Source organism: Bombina bombina, chromosome 9, assembly GCF_027579735.1.
Source record: "Bombina bombina isolate aBomBom1 chromosome 9, aBomBom1.pri, whole genome shotgun sequence".
In the NCBI taxonomy this organism is placed as follows: domain Eukaryota; kingdom Metazoa; phylum Chordata; class Amphibia; order Anura; family Bombinatoridae; genus Bombina; species Bombina bombina.
In genome coordinates this window covers 258236790-258262895 of record NC_069507.1, presented here as the reverse complement: position 1 = coordinate 258262895, position 26106 = coordinate 258236790, and the positions used below count along the sequence as shown (strand labels likewise).

At 39.0% G+C, this 26106-nt stretch overlaps 1 protein-coding gene across 1 annotated transcript; it reads right to left on the bottom strand.

Moving 5' to 3' along the window:
- Positions 1-23957, bottom strand: LOC128639648 (trypsin-like). Its single transcript, XM_053691775.1, has 5 exons — positions 23918-23957; positions 20806-20956; positions 2056-2309; positions 1478-1614; positions 1-150 (listed from the first exon to the last, which is right to left on the bottom strand). Exons 1-5 carry the CDS (start codon positions 23955-23957, stop codon positions 1-3), a joined length of 732 nt encoding a protein of 243 aa, XP_053547750.1.
- Between the last annotated feature and the right edge of the window lie 2149 nt (positions 23958-26106).

Genomic DNA, 26106 nt, shown 5'->3' with positions numbered 1-26106 from the left:
TTAGTTGGCAGCGATGGTGTTCTGGATCCAGGAGACGTAGTTGCAGACTTTGGTGTAGACACCAGGTAAGTCCTTCAGTGCACAGCCATAGCCCCAGGAGACAATACCCTGCAGTTCCCCTTTGCAAGCGACAGGTCCACCAGAGTCACCCTAAGAAGAGGAAAGTGAATAAAAAGATAGAAAAACAGGGCTCTTTTGTGTTTTATGTTTGTTTTGTTTTCATAATGTATTAAATGTATCCAGAATATCCTACAATTAGAAATAATAATAATTCACAGTGTCAAACAAACTCTGCACCCCCCATACAATTGTAATGCGCACAAGGGAAGAGTGTATAAAATGACTGGAATCTCTTCATTTAACTAAATATAATAATTATTATTATTATTATTATTATTAATATTCTTTAGAGGGAACCACACCGTTTACTTTTTCATTCCCATGGGGACAGAGTTAAAATATTTATTTTTCTCTTTCTTTCTTTCTTTTTCTTTCTTTCTTTGTTTCTTTCTTTCTTTCTTTCTTTCTTTCTTTCTTTCTTTCTTTCTTTCGTATTTATATTTGTATATATGTTTTTTACAAACATATATATGCATACATAAACATATAAATACATAGGTATACATATATAGACATACCTGTACATAAGTGCATTAGAGCCCTTTGCAATTACATAGAGAAATACATAAACAATCATACTAAATACAGTATATACAGTAGTTATATATATATATATATATATATATATATATATATATATATATATATATATATAAATAAATGTATTTATTAATAAATAGAACATATTATGCAATGTGCAGAACATTAAAATGAGAAATATTCATATTTTCATGTTGGGTTAGCACATGTGAGAATATGCGTTCAGGTTAGGGTGCATGTAGGGTTAATGAATGTGCGATATTGTAAGTTCGACTTTTTGCCCGTGTTGGGTTAGCACACATGCTATATCTTTTTTCTTTTAACTCGTAATACTAGTGAAACCTGACGCGCACACAATCTTTACTTCTAGCGCAATTAGCGCTATAGCGAAAGCTCTAAATAGCGCTCCAATTGTAATCTAGCCCTTTATGAGGTGTTAAACTACTTTTAACTATGTTGCAGTAGTAAGAAGATAAAGATATACAACTAATTCTACATTCAACATTTGTTCTACACCCTCTGAAGGATGGATGCTAAATTTATATGCGTTGTCTGCCAAACATATATCGAGATAGGGAAGGTTGTTACCTTCCATGTCAATAAGAAATCTTACTTTATGAGGTAGTGATGCACAGATCAGACATATCTTGGCTAATATTAATGTTTACGTCTTGTGTTAGCCATGATCCTCTCATTCAGATATGTAACATGGGCCTCATTGTAGCAAATGAAAACTAAAATTATTTCATTGATTACTAAAGCAATTACAGCAATTATTGTATAATATATATTTTTTTTTTAAACAATAGACTGTTACCTGACAGGAGTCTTTGCCACCTTCCAGGAAGCCAACACAGATCATGTTGTCAGTGATCATCCCTGGGTAAGCATTGCTGCACTGTGCATGGGTCAGTATAGGGGCATTCAGACACTGCAGGAGATCTGGGTAGTTGGCTGTAATTAAACAATAATTTAAACATAACATGTAAAACACTATATAATTTACTGTGAAATTCTATTCTTTATTAAGTGTTAAAACTGAGCATGAGACAATGGGGCCCATTTATTAAATGTCTTGATCCGACAGTGCGGATCAGGTCCGACAGACATCACTGAATGCGGAGAGCAATACGCTCTCCGTATTCAGCATTGCACCAGCAGCTCACAACTGCTGTTTCTGGCGAGTCTTAAGTTCCATAAGGAGCTTGATAAATGGGCCCCAATATATTCATATGATTCTTTTAAACTATATTGCATATCATACGGATCATCTTACTAGAAGGTGAGTGTACTCTTTAATGCTTAGTGGATTGCTCAAGAAGGATTTCTTCCTCTAGTTATAACTACATACATTCCTAAAACATGATAGGAGCAGAATTGGCTGTTTGTACTCACTGCCACTGCTGAGTGTATTTCCCCAGCCAGAGATCAGACAGCTGGTGCCAGCGGCGGCACATCCAGAGGGAAGAGCCACAGTGTTCACATAGGAGTTGAGAGTAGCAGGAGAGGCGAGCTTGATGAGCATGATGTCATTGTCCAGGGTCCTGGAGTTGTATCCAGAATGTCTGATGACCTTGGCAGAGTTGATGAACTGCTCAGTGCCTTCACTCACAAAGATATCATGTTCTCCCAGTCTGACTTCAACTCGTCTGCAAGTATGATCATCAATATTATCAGATGTAAGGTGTATGCAAGTCCCCTGAAAGTCTATGATTAAGCACCAGTAGGGTGCATGAAATGCGTCAGTCTATCCTTGCTTCATGGATTGTCTGATTTAATATGTCTTGATAAACTTTTTTGTTTTTAATCTCCCACTAATGTGCAGCTGATACCTTTATTCTACCCTGATAATTACACTTGTTAGTCACAATAAAATATGACAACATTGCCTTCTTCCAAAAAAATATAGTAATTATAAAGGGAAGTGAACATTTAGAACATTTTCTTAAAATACTTTTAAAAGTTTCCTCATTCTTGCTAATTCATTTGGTTAAATAAAATATCTGAATCAAATTGTTTTGTTAAATATCTTTAATTGGGATGGGTTTCTCTTGGCATTTGCTTTACAATGTTCTACAATTTTCTTATTAAATTAGTATTAACATATGAATATTACAATTGAATGCTAATATTGATAGACTTCCCTTAAGGTATGTAAGTATTAATATTTAAATATTGTAATTTTACTTTTATATATATATATGTATGTACAAACAGATTTACACATATAAATGCATACATATTTATGTATACTAATATAGATGAATATGTGCATTGGAGCTCTTTGCAGTCAAGTAGCTAAAATCATGAAAAATCATATTTCTGCAATATTCAAATTTAACCCTTTCCGGTCCTATTAATTTTGACTTAGTGCAGCAGCAGATCTTAAAGTGAATGTAAATTTTGATGATAAAGTGCCCGGTTTTTAAAAATTCAATTAAAAACAGGGGTACTTTATCATCAAAATTTACATTCACTTTAATTAACTTTAGGATAAAACAAAACATACTTGTAGGTTTATTTTCTTACCTTTTTTCTTAGTTTCTCTCTCTCTCTCTCTCTCTCTCTCTCTCGTTTTAACTATGTATTTACTGTAAATATTTTAAATTCCAATGTTCTTCACCTAAGGGAACGTTTTAAGTATTTTTTAATAGATATTCCTATATATACTGTATCTGTATATATCTATACCTAAATATAATCATATCTATATATATATATATGTATAGGTATATATTTTACCTAAAAACTATATATATATATATATATATATATATATATATATATATATATATATATATATATAAGTATTTATGAATAAATAGAAAATATTATGCTATGTGAAGAACATCGGAATGTGAAATATTCATATTTTCATGTTGGGTTAGCGCACATGAGAATATGCGTTCAGGTTAGGGTGCATGTAGGGTTATTGAATGTGCGATATTGTAAGTTCGGCTTTTTGTCCGTGTTGGGTTAGCACACATGCTATATCTTTTTTCTTTTAACTCATAATACCAGTGAAACCTGACCCGCACACAAAGTTTACTCCTAGCACAATTAGCGCTATAGCGAAAGCTCTAAATAGCGCTCCAATTGTAATTGGGTTAGCGCACTTGAGTAAACACGATTGGGCTTGCAGGCATTTTAAGTTTTTTTTCCACTTTTCACACTCCATTGAAGTCTATGGGGGGAATACATTAACGTAGTAACAATATTTTAACTTAGTTTTTTTGCACACGTCCGGTTAGCACACAAGTGAAAACGTTTTACTTTAAACTTGTAGTAAGCGCACTACCTGATGCGTGCAAATAGCCAAAGTCCAGCAGAGTTAACACGCAAGCAGGAGCACAAACTATCGCTTCACTCATAATATAACCCTTACTCGTGACTTTCATACGCCTAGATTTAGAGTTGGGCAGTAGCCGTGAAAACCAGCGTTAGAGGCTCCTAACGCTGGTTTTTAACGCCCTCTGGTATTTGGAGTCAGTCAGGAAAGGGTCTAACGCTCACTTTCCAGCCGCGACTTTTCCATACCGCAGATCCCCTTACGTCATTTGCGTATCCTATCTTTTCAATGGGATCTTTCTAACGCCGGTATTTAGAGTCGTGGCTGAAGTGAGCGTTAGAAATCTAACGACCAAACTCCAGCCGCAGAAAAAAGTCAGTAGTTAAGAGCTTTTTGGGCTAACGCCGGTTCATAAAGCTCTTAACTACTGTGCTCTACAGTACACTAACACCCATAAACTACCTATGTACCCCTAAACTGAGGTCCCCCCACATCGCCGCCATTCGATTACATTTTTTTAACCCCTAATCTGCCGACCGCCACCTACGTTATACTTATGTACCCCTAATCTGCTGCCCCTAACACCGCCGACCCCTATATTATATTTATTAACCTCTAATCTGCCCCCCACAACGTCGCTGCCAGCTACCTACAATAATTAACCCCTAATCTGCCGACCGCAAAGCGCCGCCACCTACGTTATACTTATGTACCCCTAATCTGCTGCCCCTAACACCGCTGACCCCTATATTATATTTATTAACCTCTAATCTGCCCCCCACAACGTCGCCGCCAGCTACCTACAATAATTAACCCCTAATCTGCCGACCGCAAAGCGCAGCCACCTACGTTATACTTATGTACCCCTAATCTGCTGCCCCTAACACCGCCGACCCCTATATTATATTTATTAACCTCTAATCTGCACCCCACAACGTCGCCGCCAGCTACCTACAATAATTAACCCCTAATCTGCCGACCGCAAAGCGCCGCCACCTACGTTATCCTTATGTACCCCTAATCTGCTGCCCCTAACACCGCCGACCCCTATATTATATTTATTAACCCCTAATCTGCACCCCACAACGTCGCCGCCACCTACCTACACTTATTAACCCCTAATCTGCCGAGCGGACCGCACCGCTACTATAATAAAGTTATTAACCCCTAATCCGCCTCACTCCCGCCTCAATAACCCTATAAGAAATAGTATTAACCCCTAATCTGCCCTCCCTAACATCGCCGACACCTAACTTCAAACATTAACCCCTAATCTGCAGCCCGGAGCTCACCGCTATTCTAATAAATTTTTTAAACCCTAAAGCTAAGTCTAACCCTAACACTAACACCCCCCTAAGTTAAATATAATTTAAATCTAACGAAATAAATTAACTCTTATTATATAAATTATTCCTATTTAAAGCTAAATACTTACCTGTAAAATAAACCCTAATATAGCTACAATATAAATTATAATTATATTGTAGCTATTTTAGGATTTATATTTATTTTACAGGTAACTTTGTATTTATTTTAACCAGGTACAATAGCTATTAAATAGTTAAGAACTATTTAATAGCTAAAATAGTTAAAATAATTACAAAATCACCTGTAAAATAAATCCTAACCTAAGTTACAATTAAACCTAACACTACACTATCAATAAATTAATTAAATAAAATACCTACAATTATCTACAATTAAACCTAACACTACACTATCAATAAATTAATTAAATAAAATACCTACAATTATCTACAATTAAACCTAACACTACACTATCAATAAATTAATTAAATACAATATGTACAAATAAATACAATGAAATAAACTAACTAAAGTACAAAAAATAAAAAAGAACTAAGTTACAAAAAATAAAAAAATATTTACAAACATTAGAAAAATATTACAACAATTTTAAACTAATTACACCTACTCTAAGCCCCCTAATAAAATAACAAAGCCCCCCAAAATAAAAAAATGCCCTACCCTATTCTAAATTAAAAAAGTTCAAAGCTCTTTTACCTTACCAGCCCTGAACAGGGCCCTTTGCGGGGCATGCCCCAAAGAATTCAGCTCTTTTGCCTGTAAAAAAAACACATACAATACTGTAATGCCTGATGAAGAAGGAGCAAAAGATCACAACTGCAGACTTGAGAAAATATGTATTTGTATCACTTTCCTAAACAGGCTATTAAATAGCATAGACTGTATGCCTGAAAGTGAAAGGAAATTAATATTTGTAAATAAAGTAATGGATAAATTCAATAGCTGTCTCTGTTATCAAATTTGGTAAATAACAGGAAGCAGAACAAAACTTAGGCTTCAGATGTACTGTATTGTTCAGTACATAAAGTAAAGGAAGTCCCAAATGTGAGAGATAAGTACTGGATGCATAAGAAACTTTAGTATATTTATAATGTGTGGGAGGAGTCAATGTGCTGAGTGACAGCGGCACAAGCAGAGAGATCTGACTAAAGTATCAGACGCTGAGAAACAAACAAATCTTGTGCTTGCAGGTAAGGAGTGAGAGGAAAACAGTCCCAACTTACTATAGATCGTTGAAATCAGTTCAGCAATGTACCAAGTTAGAATGTTACGCCAATCTTGTTTGTTCAGTTACAGTGAGACTGCCATTTAGTGAGAGAGGCTTGGATGTGTGTAGCACAGATTGATATAAAGCAACAAGCAGCAGATAATTTGTAGCTGGTTTCTTAGAGAGGTAACATTGTAGAAACTTGCAGTAGGAAAAACTGGTTCTATTTTGAATGAACAAATTGTAATCCAAAAGAGAGAGCTTGGTATTTAGGCGAGTAGCTGCATTGAGCAGGAGAGCTGTAAACTGCTACAAGGAAAATAACTAAGCACCTGTTTGCACACAGGTGAACACCTAAATAGGCTAAGTCAGCTGACTTGTGAAAACATGGAACAAGTGGAAAATGCGAAGTGGATTCCTTACATATGCCCCCCCTCAAGGAAGCCGATCCTCGGCTTGATGCCTGGGTCTCGTAGGGTAACGTCTGTGGAATCGGGAGAGGAGGCGAGGTGCATTAATCAGGTTATGTGGCTCCCAAGTATCCTCATCAGGAGAGTAACCCTTCCACCTTACGAGGTATTGCAATTCCCCATTACAAATTCTGGAGTCAAGGAGGTCTTGGACTTCAAAGACATCAGAATCCAAGGGTAGAGCTGGAGGAGGGAGAACGATGGAAGTAGAGCCAGTGTTAGTAGCTGGTTTAAGAAGCGAGACATGGAAGGTTGGGTGGATAGGTATTGAAGGAGGTAGGTCCAGAGTGACTGCGTTAACATTGATAACACGAGTAATTGTGAAAGGGCCAATGTACAAACCGGAAAGCTTCTTTGAGGGAACTGGAATTTTTTTTTTTTTTTTTTTTACTAAATATACTTTATTTATTTTTTTTGAAAATAATTTTTTTATTGAAGTTTAACATATAGATTAACAAACAAGCCTCGCCCTGAGACTAAAATTACATCAGAGTAAATAATACATTGTCTATAAATTGACATTATTAGAAAGAGAAAAACAAGATATACCTGTAACAAAATAATTACATATCAAATCGTAACCTGAAGATAGACAATAAGTTTAGGCGAGGTGGAATATAACTTCATTTTATGTTATAGTATGAGTGATTGATCTCCACAGTACTATAAAAAAGAATCAGTAGAGTATCAGAGTTAGCGATAACAGGCTGTGGAGAATAAGCTTATGCGTCAGCCACTTTTGGGCTGAGATATACAGGGGGGGGGGATATTCAGCGGGTAAGCACCGCTATACATATAGGAGAAGGGGGGGGGGCCATATATGAGTATGCAAAGTTTAAAGTATATGGTGGGAGCTCAGAAATGTCCTAATAGAAGGGTCCCAGGACTGTCCAGGGAATATTATATCTAATAAGTCGCGGATTAGGATATTCCCAGTCGTTAAGCTTCCCTTCTATTGTTAGGAATGTACCTGAAGGATTAAAGAGAAGTTAAATAGTAGAGGGACGTTATCAGGGCGTAGGATGGTTTAACACTGTCATCACAGCAAATCTTATAAACTACTGGCCAGGAGCTAATGGGAATAGGTTGGTTAAGACCATAATAAAGTTTTGCACGAGCGGGGTAGCTAGAAAGTGTGGGTCAGGGCTAAAAGGCTTCTGGGTGAGCTCCTCTCTTGGGGAAATGCTAGCTATAAGCGATGTGGGAAAAAGGAGAAGGGATATGACCCGCAGACCACATGTACCGGCGGGAAAGGGAAGAGAGGAGCTCATCAAGGGCATACAACTTATGCAATCTAGTAATTCTACATAGGGGGTGTGCCACCATCCAACAAGGACCATGAGTGGATTAAGTAGAGAGAGCTCCCCTTTGTATTGGGGAGATAAAAACATCATTTAAAACATCTAGATCATAGAAAACAAACCAGGGCAAGCATAGATAACAACACTCAGCATCACCATTATAAGACACCTACGTGAACTCAAAATATTGTTAATTACATATACCTATTGTAACCATTGCCATTTAGTAGATATGGTATATAGCAGTGTCATTTATCAGTAGGGGAAAACTACTATGAGCCGTATGCTATCTGATGCAAACAATCAGAGAGAGGTATACCTAATATGTTATAATGTAGAAGAAATATTATCCTATAAAAAAGGACAAAAACCCAAGCTGAATAGTTTAGACATGTAAATTACAAATAAATGAGGCAGGCATGTACTAAATAACCATAATGTTATCCTAATGAGCCTTCCTGTAAAGGTGTTAGCAGATGAACATAATAATGTAGCTATAGCATAAACAGGTTAGTATTGGCAAGATGTTGGCCATAAGTAAGGGGGTTTACAATATAGGTGAGCCAACATGCATTATTAGGGCTATAGCTCAAATCTAGGTATTAACCTTAGTCAATAGCACATTCTGAATGTCTACAGAATTAAAAACTGTTAGGAAAAATAAAGACTCTTTTGAGAGCAAAACATTGCACAACATGTAATATCAAGTACTCCACCTAACCATATCATAGAGAAGACAATAAAGATAGTACTTATCTGTATTAGGGCGTAGATCACCACATTGAGTTAACAAGCTTGGGTATGTCAGAGGGCTAAGAGAAAGCCTGCATAATCAGAACCATGCTAACCCCTATATTATAGCAAATCACCACATGTTATCTGTCTGTCAAATATATAGTAGCAGAATTGGTTCGCTTAGTGCGTAGGGTGGGCATATAATTGGCAATGTCAGCTTTCCCACTTGGATGTAAAAGGCTAGTTTAACATATAAAGAAACTGTTACTAAACTTTCAACAGCCAGCATCACATTTGCAGTTACCCAAGTGGTGTCTATTAGGTCTAGAGCAGCTATCTGATACACCTTTCTATTCTTAGTGCGTCTTTCCTGCAGGAGGGGAAATGTATAGTCATTGGGGAAGTAGTTATCCAATTTTTGCAAGCGCATCAATTGCTCAGTTAATATCCAGCAAGAAGGCACGTAGTATTTGGTTGGGGCATCTGCCTCCTCAAGTAACCTGTCAGTAGTGGTCTACCCCTAGTTCCTTGTCTACATAATCTATGTATAGTAAAGCATTTACCTAGATATATTTTTACATATAGATATATACAACATTTGATAGACAGAGGAATTATAACAAATTTAAACGCATCTAAATATGACTTTCATAGGCACAGCGTTCATCAGTCTCTGTGTAGGCTCAGACTATAGAGTGAGACTAATAGATCTGGGGGTTCTTTCCATATGTAAAGAATAGCGATATGTCTCTTCTAAAACTTATACAGAATACCAATTTAAACTGCCTTAAAAGACTGTAAGCGTGCATATATTGAGATTAAATGCACATATTGTCCCAAGGCAGCTGGTGCTATCGTCTATACAACCTGAGCTTTCCAGACGCAGAAGACGAACTGAGCTGCCAGAGACTCACAGGAAGGCCATCCTCTAGCCTACTCCGGTGGCTGCTGTGACTCTAGGCTCCGAGTGCCACACTGGGAAATGCTGTCTGGATGGGCTATCGAGTGCTGCAAGGTGCACAGCGCTCCAGGAGGTAGTGGCATACCAGGAATCTCTACCTAATTTCCTGCGATCTCTTCCAGCAATGAGAAGCAGCTGTAGATGGGAAAGCTGCAGAGCCATATGTCCATCAGAGGGATAAGCAATCATTAGTTCCTGAGACAGAGCGGTATCCGCGATGAGTGATCGTTTCGGCTTCAATGTGGCAGACTGGAATGACATGGCCGCTGCCCGGTCTCCTCTCTCTCTTGCCGCATATGTCTTAAATGGGAATGACACCGTGCAGACCGCAAGCAGAGCATCAATGTGCTGCCCCGTTCCAGCCCAAAAATTGATAACAAGTAAGTCAGGTTCCAGCGACGATGTGCTTACAGAGCCTGGCTGAAGCTTAAGTGGTGAGTCCGCTGTATTACTGCTGGCGGTGGTTGTTATTGAAGATAGTAGCTCCGTTACTGGCTGCTGAGAGCTCGTTTCTTCCGTTGTAGTGGCAATAGGCTGCAGGAGACTTGATTGTGCGGCTAGCCCTGTTAACCCCACCACATAGGGCTTAGGATGTATTTTGCGATGCACAAACTCTGAGCATTGGGGTGTATCGGAGCACACTCGTGGTGTGTCCGGTATGTATCCTCCAGTAGGCTCTAGGGCTTCACTAGTTGTCGGCATATCTCGGCTTCCCTTCAAAGCTGTTCTCAGTACTGCTACTAGTTCACCCTGATGGGCATCCATAGTGCGCAGCAAGTCATGCAACATGAGCATAACTTGCTTCTCCATTGCATATAATATGGGTAGATCTCCGGAGAAAGTTACTAAGCGTGGTTAAACTTTAAAATGGCGTACCACTGTACATAGATAGCACAACAGGCCTGAAGGATTCTTGCATAAATATGGCGTCCAATATTGTATTTTCCAAGCCAAAAAAAGTATTCGTCTCACTCTTCAGAGTTTAATAGATGGTAGAGCTGAATATAAACTTTCTTACTGTGTTTAAAATAACAAAATATTTAAGCAAACACCCGGAGCTCTAAAGAGATGCGTTTCTCTGTCTCGGCAGTTCGGGAACTGGAATTTTTATATTTTTAGTGGAAAGCCACACTCTATCTCCGACTGCATATGCTGGAGCAGGTCTCCTACGTAAGTCATAATACTTCTTTTGAGAGGATTGTGCGTTTTGAATGTTTTTCCTTAGAAGATGGAAATTCTCCACAATAGTTCTTAGGAGGTCATCCACTCCAGGTGAATTCACAGGAGTGTCGTCAAGAATCCTAAAGTTTGGATGATATGCATAATTAGCATAAAAGGGAGAGAGATTAGTTGTACTATTGGTAGAGTTGTTGTATGAAAATTCTGCTAAATATAGATATTCAGCCCATTTTTCTTGATGATAGGAGCAGTAACACCGGAGGTACTGTTCGAGCCATTGATTTAGTCTTTCGGTTTGCCCGTTGGTTTGCGGGTGAAATGCTGTACTCAGCCGATGATCAATTTGTAAGTGTTCTGATATGGATTTCCAAAATTTTGAGGTGAATTGAGTACCTCTATCAGAGGTTATGATACTGGGGAGTCCATGGAGACGAACAACAGTATTAAGAAACAGAAGTGCAGTTTCAGAAGCAGTAGGTACTTTATGGAATGGAATAAAGAGAGCCATTTTAGTGAGAATATCAGTGACTACTAAAATGGTATTGAAACCAGAACTAGTAGGAAGTTCAACAATAAAGTCCATTCCAATGTGAAACCAAGGACGTTCAGATATGTCAATCGGTAGAAGTTGTCCATAGGGTTTATTTCTGTCCTTTTTAGATGTAATACAGACTGTGCAGTTTTGGATATAATCTTTCACAGTGGTATACATATCTGGCCACCAATAACTTCTAGAAAGGAGATCCTTCGTTTTATTTATACCAGGGTGACCAAGTAGTGGGGGGTTGTGGTGTTGCTTAATCAGATCATTTCTGAGCATATTTGGAACATATATTTTATCTCCATGGAAGTATAAATTGTTTCGCAGAGTGAGCTGTCCATATGGGATAGTATTGTCAGAGCGAAGAGCTGTTTGTATTCGTTTGTTAAAGGTTGGTAGGAGACCGAGGAATTTGTCGGCAGGAATAATGCTCGTAGGTTCAGAAGGAATAGATGGTCTTGGATCTCGTCTGGAGAGGGCATCAGCCTTGCCGTTCTTGGCAGCAGGTCTATATATAATTTGATAATTGAACCTACTAAAATATAAGCTCCAACGAACTTGTCTGCTAGAGAGGGTTTTATTTTTTTGCAGAAACTCTAGATTGCGGTGGTCAGTATAGATGATGACTGGGGATTCCGTACCCTCCAAAAGATGTCTCCAGATCTCGAATGCCCTTTTAATGGCGAGGAGCTCCTTATCACCAATAGAATAGTTAATCTCTGCAGGAGAAAGGGACTTGGAGTAAAAAGCCCCTGGATGGAGTGGTTGGGTTAAAGACTTTCTTTGGGATAGAACAGCGCCAAGTGCATAGTCAGAAGAATCCACTTCGAGCACAAATTGAAGTGAGGGATCTGGGAATTGTAAAATGGGTGCTGAAGTGAATGAATCTTTTAATGAATTGAAGGCCTGGGTAGCTGAAGCATTCCATTGGAAGGGAATAGAAGTGCTAGTGAGTCTGGTCAGTGGTTTGGTTTTAAGGGAGAAATTTTTGATAAACTTCCTATAGTAGTTGCTGAAACCCAGGAAACGTTGCAGGTCCTTTCTATTTTTTGGTTGTGGCCAGTCTCTAACTGCGTCGACTTTATTTTCTTGCATCTTAATTCCATGTGGACCAATGGTATAGCCAAGGAAGTCGATTTGAGTAGTATGGAATACGCATTTCTCTAATTTTGCGTAAAGGCGATGTACTTGAAGTCTAGAGAGTATCCAACTCACATGTTTTATATGTTCTTCAAGGCTGTTAGAGTAGATTAAAATGTCATCCAAGTACACTACTACGCAAATGTCAAGAAGGTCGTGGAAAATGTCGTTGACAAAGTATTGGAACGTGGCGGGTGCATTCGTTAGGCCAAAGGGCATCACTAGGTATTCAAAGAGACCGTAGCGGGTCCGAAACGCAGTGAGCCACTCGTCACCTTCTCTAATCCGGACAAGATTATACGCCCCTCTGAGATCCAATTTGGTGAATATAGTTGCATGTTGAAGCCTTTCAATAAGTTCAGGGATAAGTGGCAAGGGGTACCTATTTTTCACTGTGATTTTATTTAATTCTCTAAAGTCAATGATAGGGCGTAGAGAGTTGTCCTTGTTCCTAACGAAGAAGAATCCTGAAGCAGCTGGTGAGACAGATGGGCGTATAAAGCCTTTTTTTAGATTTTCATACAGGTATGTCTTCAAATGGTCCAGCTCTGGTTGGCAGAGTGGATAAAGATGACCAAAAGGTGGAGTGGTGCCAGGCTTAAGTTCGATGGGACAGTCGTAGGACCGATGTGGAGGTAGGCAGTCTGCTTCCTTTTTACTGAACACTTCTGTGAACTTCTGATAGGCAAGGGGTATTTGCGTAGTTTCTGACAATTGTAGTAGGGGAATGTCCCGGAAACAGGTTTGTTTACAGAAGGGAGAAGAGAAATGCAACTTCAAAGTATTCCACGAAATGACAGGTTCGTGTAAGCGCAGCCACTGTAATCCTAAAACAATAGGGAAGAGAGGAGAAGAGATAACATCAAATGTGATGTATTCCTGGTGAGATTCATGAGTGGTGACCAGAATAGGAATCGTGTGATGAGAGATAGGACCTGAGGAAATTTCAGTGCCGTCTACCACCCGAATGGAAACAGGAGACATTTTTTTAATCAGAGGTATTTTATTCTTAGTGACAAGGGAAACATCCATATAGTTTGCTTGAGCTCCAGTGTCAATTATGGCCTCTTCCTTGATGGTCTTGGAGTCCCACTGTAATGAGAGAGGTAAAAGGCAATGAACAGGTTGGTCATGCACAATCATAGAACTCAAATTGTAATATGGCTTACTGTTCTTATTCTTGTATAGTGTTGAGCAATCTTTGATAGAGTGGGAAGGAGAACCACAATACATGCATAAACCTCTGGATTTGCGTCTGAATCTTTCTTCGGAAGAAAGTGGTCCACGCATGAAACCAATTTCCAATGCCTCTGGGTTGGTAGGTCTTGTAGGCTGGGAGACTGGCTGAGGGTTAGTAAGACTCGACCTTTTAGGTGTGGATTCCCCAAATTGCCTTTCTGATCTTCTTTCTCTCAACCTGCGGTCTATTTGCATGGAGAGTCGGATTAGGGCTTCCAGGGAATCTGGAAGTTCAATTCGAGCCAGCTCATCCTTTACAATATCAGACAGGCCCAGACGAAACTGGTTCCTTAACGCAATGGTATTCCATTGGCTATCTATAGCATATTGCTTAAACTCTGTAATATATGATTCAACAGGCCGATTGCCTTGTTTCAATTTTCTGAGTTTACCTTCCGCTGTAAGCTGTAGATTGGAGTCAGAATATAATTCATCCATTACAGCAAGAAATGACTGTAAAGAAGACAATAATGGGCTATTGGATTCGAATAGGGTATCAGCCCAAATGCGGGGTTCGCCGCGTAAATAAGTGATCATGGTAAGTACCTTCACTCTATCATTTGGATATGTGTGAGGCCTTAAATTGAAAGTTAGAAGGCAAGCATTCCTATACTGGCGGTATAGAGATCTATCGCCATTGAAGATATCCGGTGGAGAGATATGAGGTTCAACAGTTGATTCAGTTCCTTGTTGTTTAGCTGAAGCAATGTCCTTGATAACTTTTCTTAAAGTTTCATTTTCAACCCTCAACTCCCTCAAACCATTAGTGAGTTCGTTTACCCTTTGGGAAAGGTTATAGACTAAATTAGGAAGGTCTGCTGGATCCATATGAGGGGCTTAGTTATTATGTAATGCCTGATGAAGAAGGAGCAAAAGATCACAACTGCAGACTTGAGAAAATATGTATTTGTATCACTTTCTTAAACAGGCTATTAAATAGCATAGACTGTATGCCTGAAAGTGAAAGGAAATTAATATTTGTAAATAAAGTAATGGATAAATTCAATAGCTGTCTCTGTTATCAAATTTGGTAAATAACAGGAAGCAGAACAAAACTTAGGCTTCAGATGTACTGTATTGTTCAGTACATAAAGTAAAGGAAGTCCCAAATGTGAGAGATAAGTACTGGATGCATAAGAAACTTTAGTATATTTATAATGTGTGGGAGGAGTCAATGTGCTGAGTGACAGCGGCACAAGCAGAGAGATCTGACTAAAGTATCAGATGCTGAGAAACAAACAAATCTTGTGCTTGCAGGTAAGGAGTGAGAGGAAAACAGTCCCAACTTACTATAGATCGTTGAAATCAGTTCAGCAATGTACCAAGTTAGAATGTTACGCCAATCTTGTTTGTTCAGTTACAGTGAGACTGCCATTTAGTGAGAGAGGCTTGGATGTGTGTAGCACAGATTGATATAAAGCAACAAGCAGCAGATAATTTGTAGCTGGTTTCTTAGAGAGGTAACATTGTAGAAACTTGCAGTAGGAAAAACTGGTTCTATTTTGAATGAACAAATTGTAATCCAAAAGAGAGAGCTTGGTATTTAGGCGAGTAGCTGCATTGAGCAGAAGAGCTGTAAACTGCTACAAGGAAAATAACTAAGCACCTGTTTGCACACAGGTGAACACCTAAATAGGCTAAGTCAGCTGACTTGTGAAAACATGGAACAAGTGGAAAATGCGAAGTGGATTCCTTACAAATACCCCCCCCCAATATTACAACCCACCACCCACATACCCCTAATCTAACCCAAACCCCCCTTAAATAAACCTAACACTAAGCCCCTGAAGATCTTCCTACCTTATCTTCACCATACCAGGTTCACCGATCCGTCCTCGGAAGTCTTGATCCAAGCCTCGGAAGTGTTGATCCAAGCCCAAGCGGGGGGCTGAAGAGTGACGTCCATCCTCGGGCTGAAGTCTGGATCCAAGCGGCGGCTGAAGAAATCCATCATCGGGCTGAAGTCAGAAGTCCATCATCGGGATGAAGTCTTCTATCAAGCCGCATCTTCAATCTTCTTTCTTCTGGAGCGGAGCCGAGCCATCTTCTTTCCAACCGACGCGGATCCAACCTCTTCAACCGACGCCTACTCGCCGAATGACGGTTCCTTTAAATGACGTCATCTAAGATGGCGTCCCTCGAATTCCAATTGGCTGATAGGATTCTATCAGCCAATCGGAATTAAGGTAGGAATATTCTGATTGGCTGATGGAATCAGCCAATCAGAATCAAGTTCAATCCGATTGGCTGATCCAATCAGCCAATCAGATTGAGCTCGCATTCTATTGGCTGTTCCGATCAGCCAATAGAATGCGAGCTCAATCTGATTGGCTGATTGGATCAGCCAATCGGATTGAACTTGATTCTGATTGGCTGTTTCCATCTGCCAATCAGAATATTCCTACCTTAATTCCGATTGGCTGATAGAATCCTATCAGCCAATCGGAATTCGAGGGACGCCATCTTGGATGACGTCATTTAAAGGAACCGTCATTCGGCGAGTAGGCGTCGGTTGAAGAGGTTGGATCCGCGTCGGTTGGAAAGAAGATGGCTCCGCTCCGCTCCAGAAGAAAGAAGATTGAAAATGCGGCTTGATAGAAGACTTCATCCCGATGATGGACTTCCGACTTCAGCCCGATGATGGATTTCTTCAGCCGCCGCTTGGATCCAGACTTCAGCCCGAGGATGGACGTCACTCTTCAGCCCCCCGCTTGGGCTTGGATCAACACTTCCGAGGCTTGGATCAAGACTTCCGAGGACGGATCGGTGAACCTGGTATGGTGAAGATAAGGTAGGAAGATCTTCAGGGGCTTAGTGTTAGGTTTATTTAAGGGGGGTTTGGGTTAGATTAGGGGTATGTTGGTGGTGGGTTGTAATGTTGGGGGGGGTATTGTATGTGTTTTTTTTACAGGCAAAAGAGCTGAATTCTTTGGGGCATGCCCCGCAAAGGGCCCTATTCAGGGCTGGTAAGGTAAAAGAGCTTTGAACTTTTTTAATTTAGAATAGGGTAGGGCATTTTTTTTATTTTGGGGGGCTTTGTTATTTTATTAGGGGGCTTAGAGTAGGTGTAATTAGTTTAAAATTGTTGTAATATTTTTCTAATGTTTGTAAATATTTTTTTATTTTTTGTAACTTAGTTCTTTTTTATTTTTTGTACTTTAGTTAGTTTATTTCATTGTATTTATTTGTAGATATTGTATTTAATTAATTTATTGATAGTGTAGTGTTAGGTTTAATTGTAGATAATTGTAGGTATTTTATTTAATTAATTTATTGATAGTGTAGTGTTAGGTTTAATTGTAGATCATTGTAGGTATTTTATTTAATTAATTTATTGATAGTGTAGTGTTAGGTTTAATTGTAACTTAGGTTAGGATTTATTTTACAGGTGATTTTGTAATTATTTTAACTATTTTAGCTATTAAATAGTTCTTAACTATTTAATAGCTATTGTACCTGGTTAAAATAAATACAAAGTTACCTGTAAAATAAATATAAATCCTAAAATAGCTACAATATAATTATAATTTATATTGTAGCTATATTAGGGTTTATTTTACAGGTAAGTATTTAGCTTTAAATATTAATAATTTATTTAATAAGAGTTAATTTATTTCGTTAGATTTAAATTATATTTAACTTAGGGGGGTATTAGTGTTAGGGTTAGACTTAGCTTTAGGGGTTAATCCATTTATTACAGTAGCGGCGAGATTCGGTCGGCAGATTAGGGGTTAATAATTGAAGTTAGGTGTCGGCGATGTTAGGGAGGGCAGATTAGGGGTTAATACTATTTCTTATAGGGTTATTGAGGCGGGAGGGAGGCGGATTAGGGGTTAATAACTTTATTATAGTATCGGTGCGGTCCGCTCGGCAGATTAGGGGTTAATAAGTGTAGGCAGGTGGAGGCGACGTTGAGGGGGGCAGATTAGGGGTTAATAAATATAATATAGGGGTCGGCGGTGTTAGGGGCAGCAGATTAGGGGTACATAAGGATAACGTAGGTGGCGGCGCTTTGCGGTCGGCAGATTAGGGGTTAATTATTGTAGGTAGCTGGCGGCGACGTTGTGGGGGGCAGATTAGGGGTTAATTAATATAATATAGGGGTCGGAGGTGTTAGGGGCAGCAGATTAGGGGTACATAGGGATAATGTAAGTAGCGGCGGTTTACGGAGCGGCAGATTAGGGGTTAAAAAAAATATGCAGGTGTCAGCGATAGCGGGGGCGGCAGATTAGAGGTTAATAAGTGTAAGGTTAGGGGTGTTTAGACTCGGGGTACATGTTAGGGTGTTAGGTGCAGACGTAGGAAGTGTTTCCCCATAGAAAACAATGGGGCTGCGTTAGGAGCTGAACGCGGCTTTTTTGCAGGTGTTAGGTTTTTTTTCAGCTCAAACATCCCCATTGTTTTCTATGGGGGAATCGTGCACGAGCACGTTTTTGAAGCTGGCCACGTCCGTAAGCACCACTGGTATCTAGAGTTGCAGTGGCGTTAAATTATGCTCTACGCTCCCTTTTTGGAGCCTAATGCACTGAAAACCCAGCCATTTTGTGAACTCTAAATACCTGCGGTATTTAAAAGGTGCGTGGGAAAAAAAGCACGCGTAGCTAACGCACCCCTTTGGCTGCAGAACTATAAATCTAGGCGATAGTTAACTATTTAAATCTGTTTCCATCTGCAATATTCCTAACCCATCTAAATGCATATTTTGGGTTATCTGGACGTGCAGACTGTATACTGTTTCTCTTTTGCTATATGGCATTTGACAACTTTCACAAGGATTCTTTTAAACTATGTTTATTTTTCTTGTTTGTTAACGGCTCAGTTCCATTTGGTCATGACCTATAAATAAGATGGTGGATATGAGTTTCTATGCAAAAGACTTGAAATAACTTTTTTTTTACCGAATTTTCACTTCTTTAAAACAGTAAATCATTACCCTGCTACCTCAATGCTTTGTATCATTCTAAGAAATCCTTAAATGAGATCTAACATTCGTGAATGGGTTTTTATAAGGGTCAAGCCTATGCATAATCACGAGAGAGCATATTTATTGAACTTGTAATCTGTGACTGTGAGTTCAATAATATACTTGACCTGTCCGCTACATTTGACACAGTTGACTATCCTCTCCTCCTAAAAATACTACATTCATTTGGCATCCAAGACACAGCCCTCTCCTGGTTTGCCTCATATCTCACCAACAGCTTTTTTTCAGATTCCTTTAACAAGATATCTTCTGATATCTACTGCAAGGTTCTGTCTTGGGTCCCTTGCTTTTCTCTCTATATACATCCTCCCTTGGTAAACTTGTAGCCTCCTTTGGCTTTCAGTACCACTTATATGCTGATGATACCCAAATCTATCTATCCTCTCCTGATATCTCTCCCTCTTTACTCAACCAGATTTCCAACTACCTCTCTGCAATTTCCTCTTGGATGTCTTCACACTACCTCCAACTCAATCTGTCCAAAACTGAGCTGCTTCTTATCTCCCCTCTCTTTGAGACATCCAACTGCTAACATTTCTCTGATGGTTGGAGACTCTATTCTCAACACCTCACCACAGGTCCGCTGTCTTGAGGTCGCACTTGACTCAGAACTCACATTCAACCCATATATACAAACACTTACCAAATCCTGCTGTTCACACCTACGCAACATTTCCAGAATTCGTCCCTTCCTTACTTAAAAAACTACAAATATACAAATTAATTCCCTCATTTTGTCACGCATTTATTATTGCAATCTACTTCTAAATAGCCTTCCAAAGCACTGTCTCTTCTCCCTCCAATCTATTATGAATGTTTCTGCTAGACTAATCCATCTAAGTCGCTGATCTACATCAGCTGCTCCACTCTGCCAGTCTCTACACTGGCTCCCCATACACTCCAGAATACAATTTAAAGTATTAACCCTAACTTACAAAGCACTAAACAATATAGCTCCCAACTATATTTCCTCTCTCATCTCCAAATATTCCCCATCCCATCCTCTTTGATCAACCTCTGACCTACGTCTCTCCACTCCTGTTATCTCTGCGTCCCACTCCGTCTCCAAGACTTCTCATGTGCTGCTCCTGTCCTCTGAAACTCTCTATTCCATTCAACAAGACTGTTTCCAACCTTGTATAGCTTCAGACGCTCCTTGAAAACTCACCTATTCAGAGAGGCGAACCATCTCTCCTCAATCTCTCATCCTAACCAAAATAATTCTTAAATTGCCTGACTCACTGCTGCAATGGCAATCCATGTGACAAGCTACCCCAAAACTTATGTCTCTGCATCCTAAACCTGTAGACTGTGAACTCTCCAGATAAGGGCCCTCTTCCTCCTGTACTAGATTTGTTTAGTTTGTTATGTTTTGTATTTTATCACAAATCTTTGTCACTGTATACCCCTATCATTGTACCCAGCACTACGGAATTTTGAGGTGCTATACAAATAAATATAATAATAATATACACACTTGTCAACAAATTTGGACTTAGCCTGCATGAAGACTCAACCCCTCTAAGAACTCATTATTGATTATCCAATCTTGTGTAAGGATCTCTTAAAACCATTTTTATAGAAATGTCATATAGAACAGTCAACAAGTTTAATGATCAAAACCTACTATTTAAAAAACAAAATAAGCATGAAGTAAAAAATTCCATGCATTTAATATTCTGCAGTATGTTTTCCAAGTCATTTGGAACACATTGAAGGGAAGCACATTTTATAGTCCACTGTCACTTTAAACCAATTCACTTTACTTACGTCTTGAAGCAGTGAGCAGCAGACACAACCCACTGGCTGGTAATCAGGGACCCACCACAGAAATGGTAACCGGCATTCAGAGACACCTGATATGGAACCGAGTTCTTTCTGCAGGTGCTACCTCCAACAATCTTGTCATCATCAAAAGCAGCTGAGGATAAAATATATATCAGCTAAACATATCATAAATATATGATTCAAAACCATCAGTCTTTAAAATTATGATTTTTTTTTAAAGTCCCTGGAAGAGGAAAAACATAAAAGGAAACTCTTTGTTCATTCAGCATTAGTGCAAATGCTAGCACATATTTCAAATTCCCTCAAGGATACTTAAGGGTATTAAGGTTTAATACCTTTCCCTTTAGATGTCATTCTAAAATATAACAACCACAAGAACAGTGGTGCTTTGAGAGTATGAGAGTATCATCAGTTTTAACTGTTCAAGTGAATTTTTTGCCTTTTTCGCATCGTCAGTTTCACAGTCCGTGGGTCTAGTGATATATTAAAAAAAAGTTAGCTGAACCTCTCTGTTCCGATGAGTGGCGATGTGTCTGTAACACTTCAAATTGTGCATTTGTCAGCTAAGCTTCACTGTACATTCACTAGATTTTTCACAGTAAAAATTCTAGGCACTGAAAAACTGGAGAGACTGATATGGCTGAAAAGTTGTATCTAAGATGGAGGGATGTGCTTTGAATATTGCACACTCATGGTGATATTTTACCATTAAAATACAAGTTACTCCCATGGAACGCCCATAAAACTCCAACGGAACGCCTATATATTTGTGAAATCTGCAATCTAAAAAACCCCACACACCTTCCCATTAAAACTATAGGAGTGTGGATTGTGGGTATATGATATATGTATATGCAATGTTTCATTTATCTGAATTATATTGTATCATTTTATAATATGTATGCAACGTCTTGTTGTGATTGTAAAAATCATGTAATTAGCCTTTGCTGTGTTTTTCTCTTTTTTTTAGGAAGAAGTTTTAGTGTTCGAAATATTAATATTTTATAGAAGACAGTATCTGCAGCTTCTGTTTTTATTTATGTATTGCCAATATAAGTTCTCACTGTTCTGAACTTGTTATAATATTGCCACCGCACTGTAACAAATGTGTTTTTTAATACAGGACACGTTCAGAATGGTGAGAACTTATATTGGAAATAAATAAAAATAAAAAAGTTGCCGCTACTGTCTTCGAACAAATATTAATATCATGAACACTATGGCCCCAAGTTATCAAGGTCTGTCGGACCTGATCCAACAGTGCGGATCAGGTCCGACAGACCTCGCTGAATACGCGAGCAATGCGCTTGCCATATTCAGCATTGCACCAGCAGCTCACAAGAGCTGCTGGTACAACGCCGCCCCCTGCACACTCGCGGCCAATGGGCCGCCAGCAGTGGGGTGTCAATCAACCCGATCGTACTCGATCGGGTTGATTTCCGGCGATGTCTGTCCGCCTGCTCAGAGCAGGCGGACAGGTTATGGAGCAGCGGTCTTTATGACCACTGCTTCATAACTGCTGTTTCTGGCAAGCCTGCAGGCTCGCCAGAAACACGGGGCATCAAGCTCCATTCGGAGCTTGATACATATGCCCCTAAATTTTATTCTTAAAAAAAAAAAAACACCAAAGGCAAAATACACGGTTTTTACAATCATGTCCGCCGCACATCGATCAATGCTGACAGCAAACGCTGTCTGCATTTATCATTGCTCAAGCAGTTCTGGTGAATTGCTTGTGCAATGCCACCCCCTGCAGATTCCCAGCCAATCGGCCGAATTGATGTCTTAAGACCGCTGATTCTTAACTCCTGTTTCCAACGAGCCTGAAGGCTCAAGCGGAAACAGTTACATTCAGGGTCCTTCTGCCCTTGTTAAATCGTCCCCTCAGTCTATTATTTCTAAATAATACTTCATTATTAATTTTAAACAATTTTCCAATGTAATCCTATTACATTTATTTTGTTTTCTTGCCTATTTAATAAAGACTGTCGGACCTGAACCGACAGTGCGAATCAGGTCCGACAGACCTCGCTGAATGCGGAGAGCAATACGCTCTCCGTATTCAGCATTGCACCAGCAGCTCTTGTGAGCTGCTGGTGCAACGCCGCCCCCGGCAGATTTGCAGCCAATCGGCCGCCAGCAGGGGGGTGTCAATCAACCCGATCATACTCGATCGGGTTGAATTGCGGTGATGTCCTTCTGCCTGCTCAGACTGGTGGCTCGCCAGAAACACGGCCCTCAAGCTCCATCCAGAGCTTGATAAATGGGCCCCGAAAAGTCAAGTCAGGAACAGCAATGCACTAATGTGAGTGAGATAAACACATCAGGTGAACCAATGACAAGATGTGCATATATGTATATGCATGTGCAGCTACCAATCACCAGCTAGCTGCAAGGAGTGCATTGGTACCCAGCTTTACACTTCAATTCAAGATACCAAGAGAATGTAGAAAAAGTTAATACATACATTGAAAAGTTGTTTAAAGTTTTACCTGAATCACGTAAATTTAATTTAGACTTTACTATCCATTTAAGGACAAACATTCAATAATATATGAGGATCATTAAACACTACCTTGCTTCATAAAGTAGCAAATATTTCTCTAAATGCTAAATTATAGGGGATTTAGAACTAATTAACACTCAGGCCTGATAATCTACAGTTACCAGTCTAGTTAGAGCATCTGATAAGTCTCATCAGTACTGTGAGGGCTCTCAAATCATTTTAGAATTATTTAGAAAATTAAATTGTATCTATGTGAGGTTCTTGTTGTAAAGTAGAGACACATAAATTACAATATAATTCTCATAAAAAGCCCTAGAAGATTTTGCATGGTTTCTCCATGCCAGCGAATTGTTGACCATCAAGCCCTTAGACATATAAATAGTATTCTGCCATGATGTTTAAGTATAGTTTCCTGGTGAGTGACTGTTCCCAATATAAACTCTAGTGAGCTGTTTAGATTTCTGAGTAAAAGTTATCAGCAGGCTGTTTATGTCAAAAAGCATCATAAGCAGAAAAAGGGTTAAGAAAAGTTATACACAGACCTATAAGATATAAAACAGAAATCCAGATGTGTTTTGTAGGACATACCAGAAGCTCCCAGGAGCACACAGATCAAAAGCAACTTCATGGTGCAGGTTTGTCCAAGAAGTCCCTTTGCAGGGTTTGTATTTATAATCTCAGCCTACTATAGTAAATACTCTGAGTTTGTCACCATCACATAATAACATGGAAAAATTTTCAAGTTAATCTATAGAGTGCAAGGTTAAGCTTATCATTCACCTCCCTTGAGCACTATTTGTTATAATACAGTAACACTTGTATTTACACAACAGAAACATAAATAGAAGTTAACTCTTTATTTTGTATGTTTTTTATGTTTTTCACACAATGAAAATGCACCTTAGATGAATATGATCTTTTTTTCAGATGTTCCTTATTGAAAGTTGTTTTAATGAAAGAATATAATTATAAAATATAATTAGCCGGACAGATAGCTCAGCATGCTAAGACACTGTGGCTGAGCTCTGTAGCAACCCAACGGTTGCAAGGTCCAACCCCAGGCGAGGTCCACTCAGCCTTTCATCCTTCCAAGGTCAATAAAATGAGCAGCGCCTTGAGACTCTTACGGGTGAATAGCCATTCTGTTTACAAGAATACAATACAATATAAAACACTGAGATCAACCACTTTATTTTAATATATTTTGAAAATATATTTTTTTGTTTTATTAAGTATTCTAGTCTAAGGCATCTACTTATCAAGCCGTCAACCGCAAATACACTGGAATTCCGCAGCGTATTTGTGGCGAGCCTGATTCCCCTTAAATAAACCCTACAAAACGGCAAAAGTAGAAATCTGTGACGTAACATACGATCCGCCGGTCTCATTCTGACACAGATCGATTCTAACGTCACTACAGATGTTCCGCACTATCTGACTACTTTTGCTAGTTATCAAATAACTAGCAGGTAAGCTCGGCAGTATTCCGGCCCAGCGTACCTGGTTTTCAATCCCTAGAGGCGGCGGATGCCATAGGAATCAATGGGAGTCTGAAAGCAACGAAAGTTTATGTTTGCTGCTGCCTGATATCCCATTGATTCCTATGGGAGAATAAAGTTATGTTTACACCTAACACCCTAACATGTACCCCGAGTCTAAACACCCCAATCTGCTGCCCCCTACACCGCCGCCACCTACATTATACTTATTAACCCCTAATCTGCCACCCCTACACCGCCGCCACATACATTATACTTATTAACCCCTAATCTGCCGCCCCCTACACCGCCGCCACCTACATTATACTTATTAACCCCTAATCTGCCACCCCCTACACCGCCGCCACCTACATTATACTTATAAACCCCTAATCTGCCACCCCCTACACTGCCACCACCTACATTACATTTATTAACCCCTAATCTGCCGTCCCCAACATTGCAGACACTATATTACATTTATTAACCCCTAAACCTAAGTCTAACCCTAACACCCCCTAACTTAAATATAATTAAAAAAAATATAAATAAATATTCCTATCATTAACTACATTATTCCTATTTAAAAATAAATACTTACCTATAAAATAAACCCTAAGCTAGCTACAATATAACTAATAGTTACATTGTAGCTAGCTTAGGGTTTATTTTTATTTTACAGGCAAGTTTGTATTTATTTTAACTAGGTACAATAGTTATTAAATAGGTATTAACTATTTAATAACTACCTAGTTAAAATAAAGACAAATTTTCCTGTAAAATAAAACCTAACCTAAATTACAATTATACCTAACACTACACTATAATTAAATAAATTAACTACATTAAAACAATTACATAAATTAAATTAAATTAAATTATCTAAAGTACAAAAACAAACAAACACTAAATTACAGAAAATAATAAAATAATTACAAGATTTTTAAACTAATTAGACCTAATCTAATCCCCCTAACAAAATTAAAAAAAAATCCCAAATAAAAAAAAAGCCCTACCCTACACTAAATTACAAATAGCCCTTAAAAGGGCCTTTTGCGGGGCATTGCCCCAAAGTAATCAGCTCTTTTACCTGTAAAAAAAATTACAAATACCCCCACAACATTAAAACCCACCACCCACACAACCAACCCTACTCTAAAACCCACCCAATACCCCCTTAAAAAAACCTAACACTAAACCCTTGAAGATCACCTTACCGGGAGACATCTTCACCCAACCAGGCCAAAGTCCTTAACGAAGCCGGGAGAAGTCTTCATCCAAGCCGGGCGAAGTGGTCCT

Coding starts and splice junctions, on each gene's coding strand:
- LOC128639648 (XM_053691775.1), bottom strand. CDS start 23,957: ATGAAGTTGCTTTTGATCTGTGTGCTCCTGGGAGCTTCTG. Junction 20,957..23,917: donor TGTGCTCCTGGGAGCTTCTG/GTATGTCCTACA, acceptor TTTTATCCTCAG/CTGCTTTTGATGATGACAAG. Junction 2,310..20,805: donor GCTGCTCACTGCTTCAAGAC/GTAAGTAAAGTG, acceptor TCATACTTGCAG/ACGAGTTGAAGTCAGACTGG.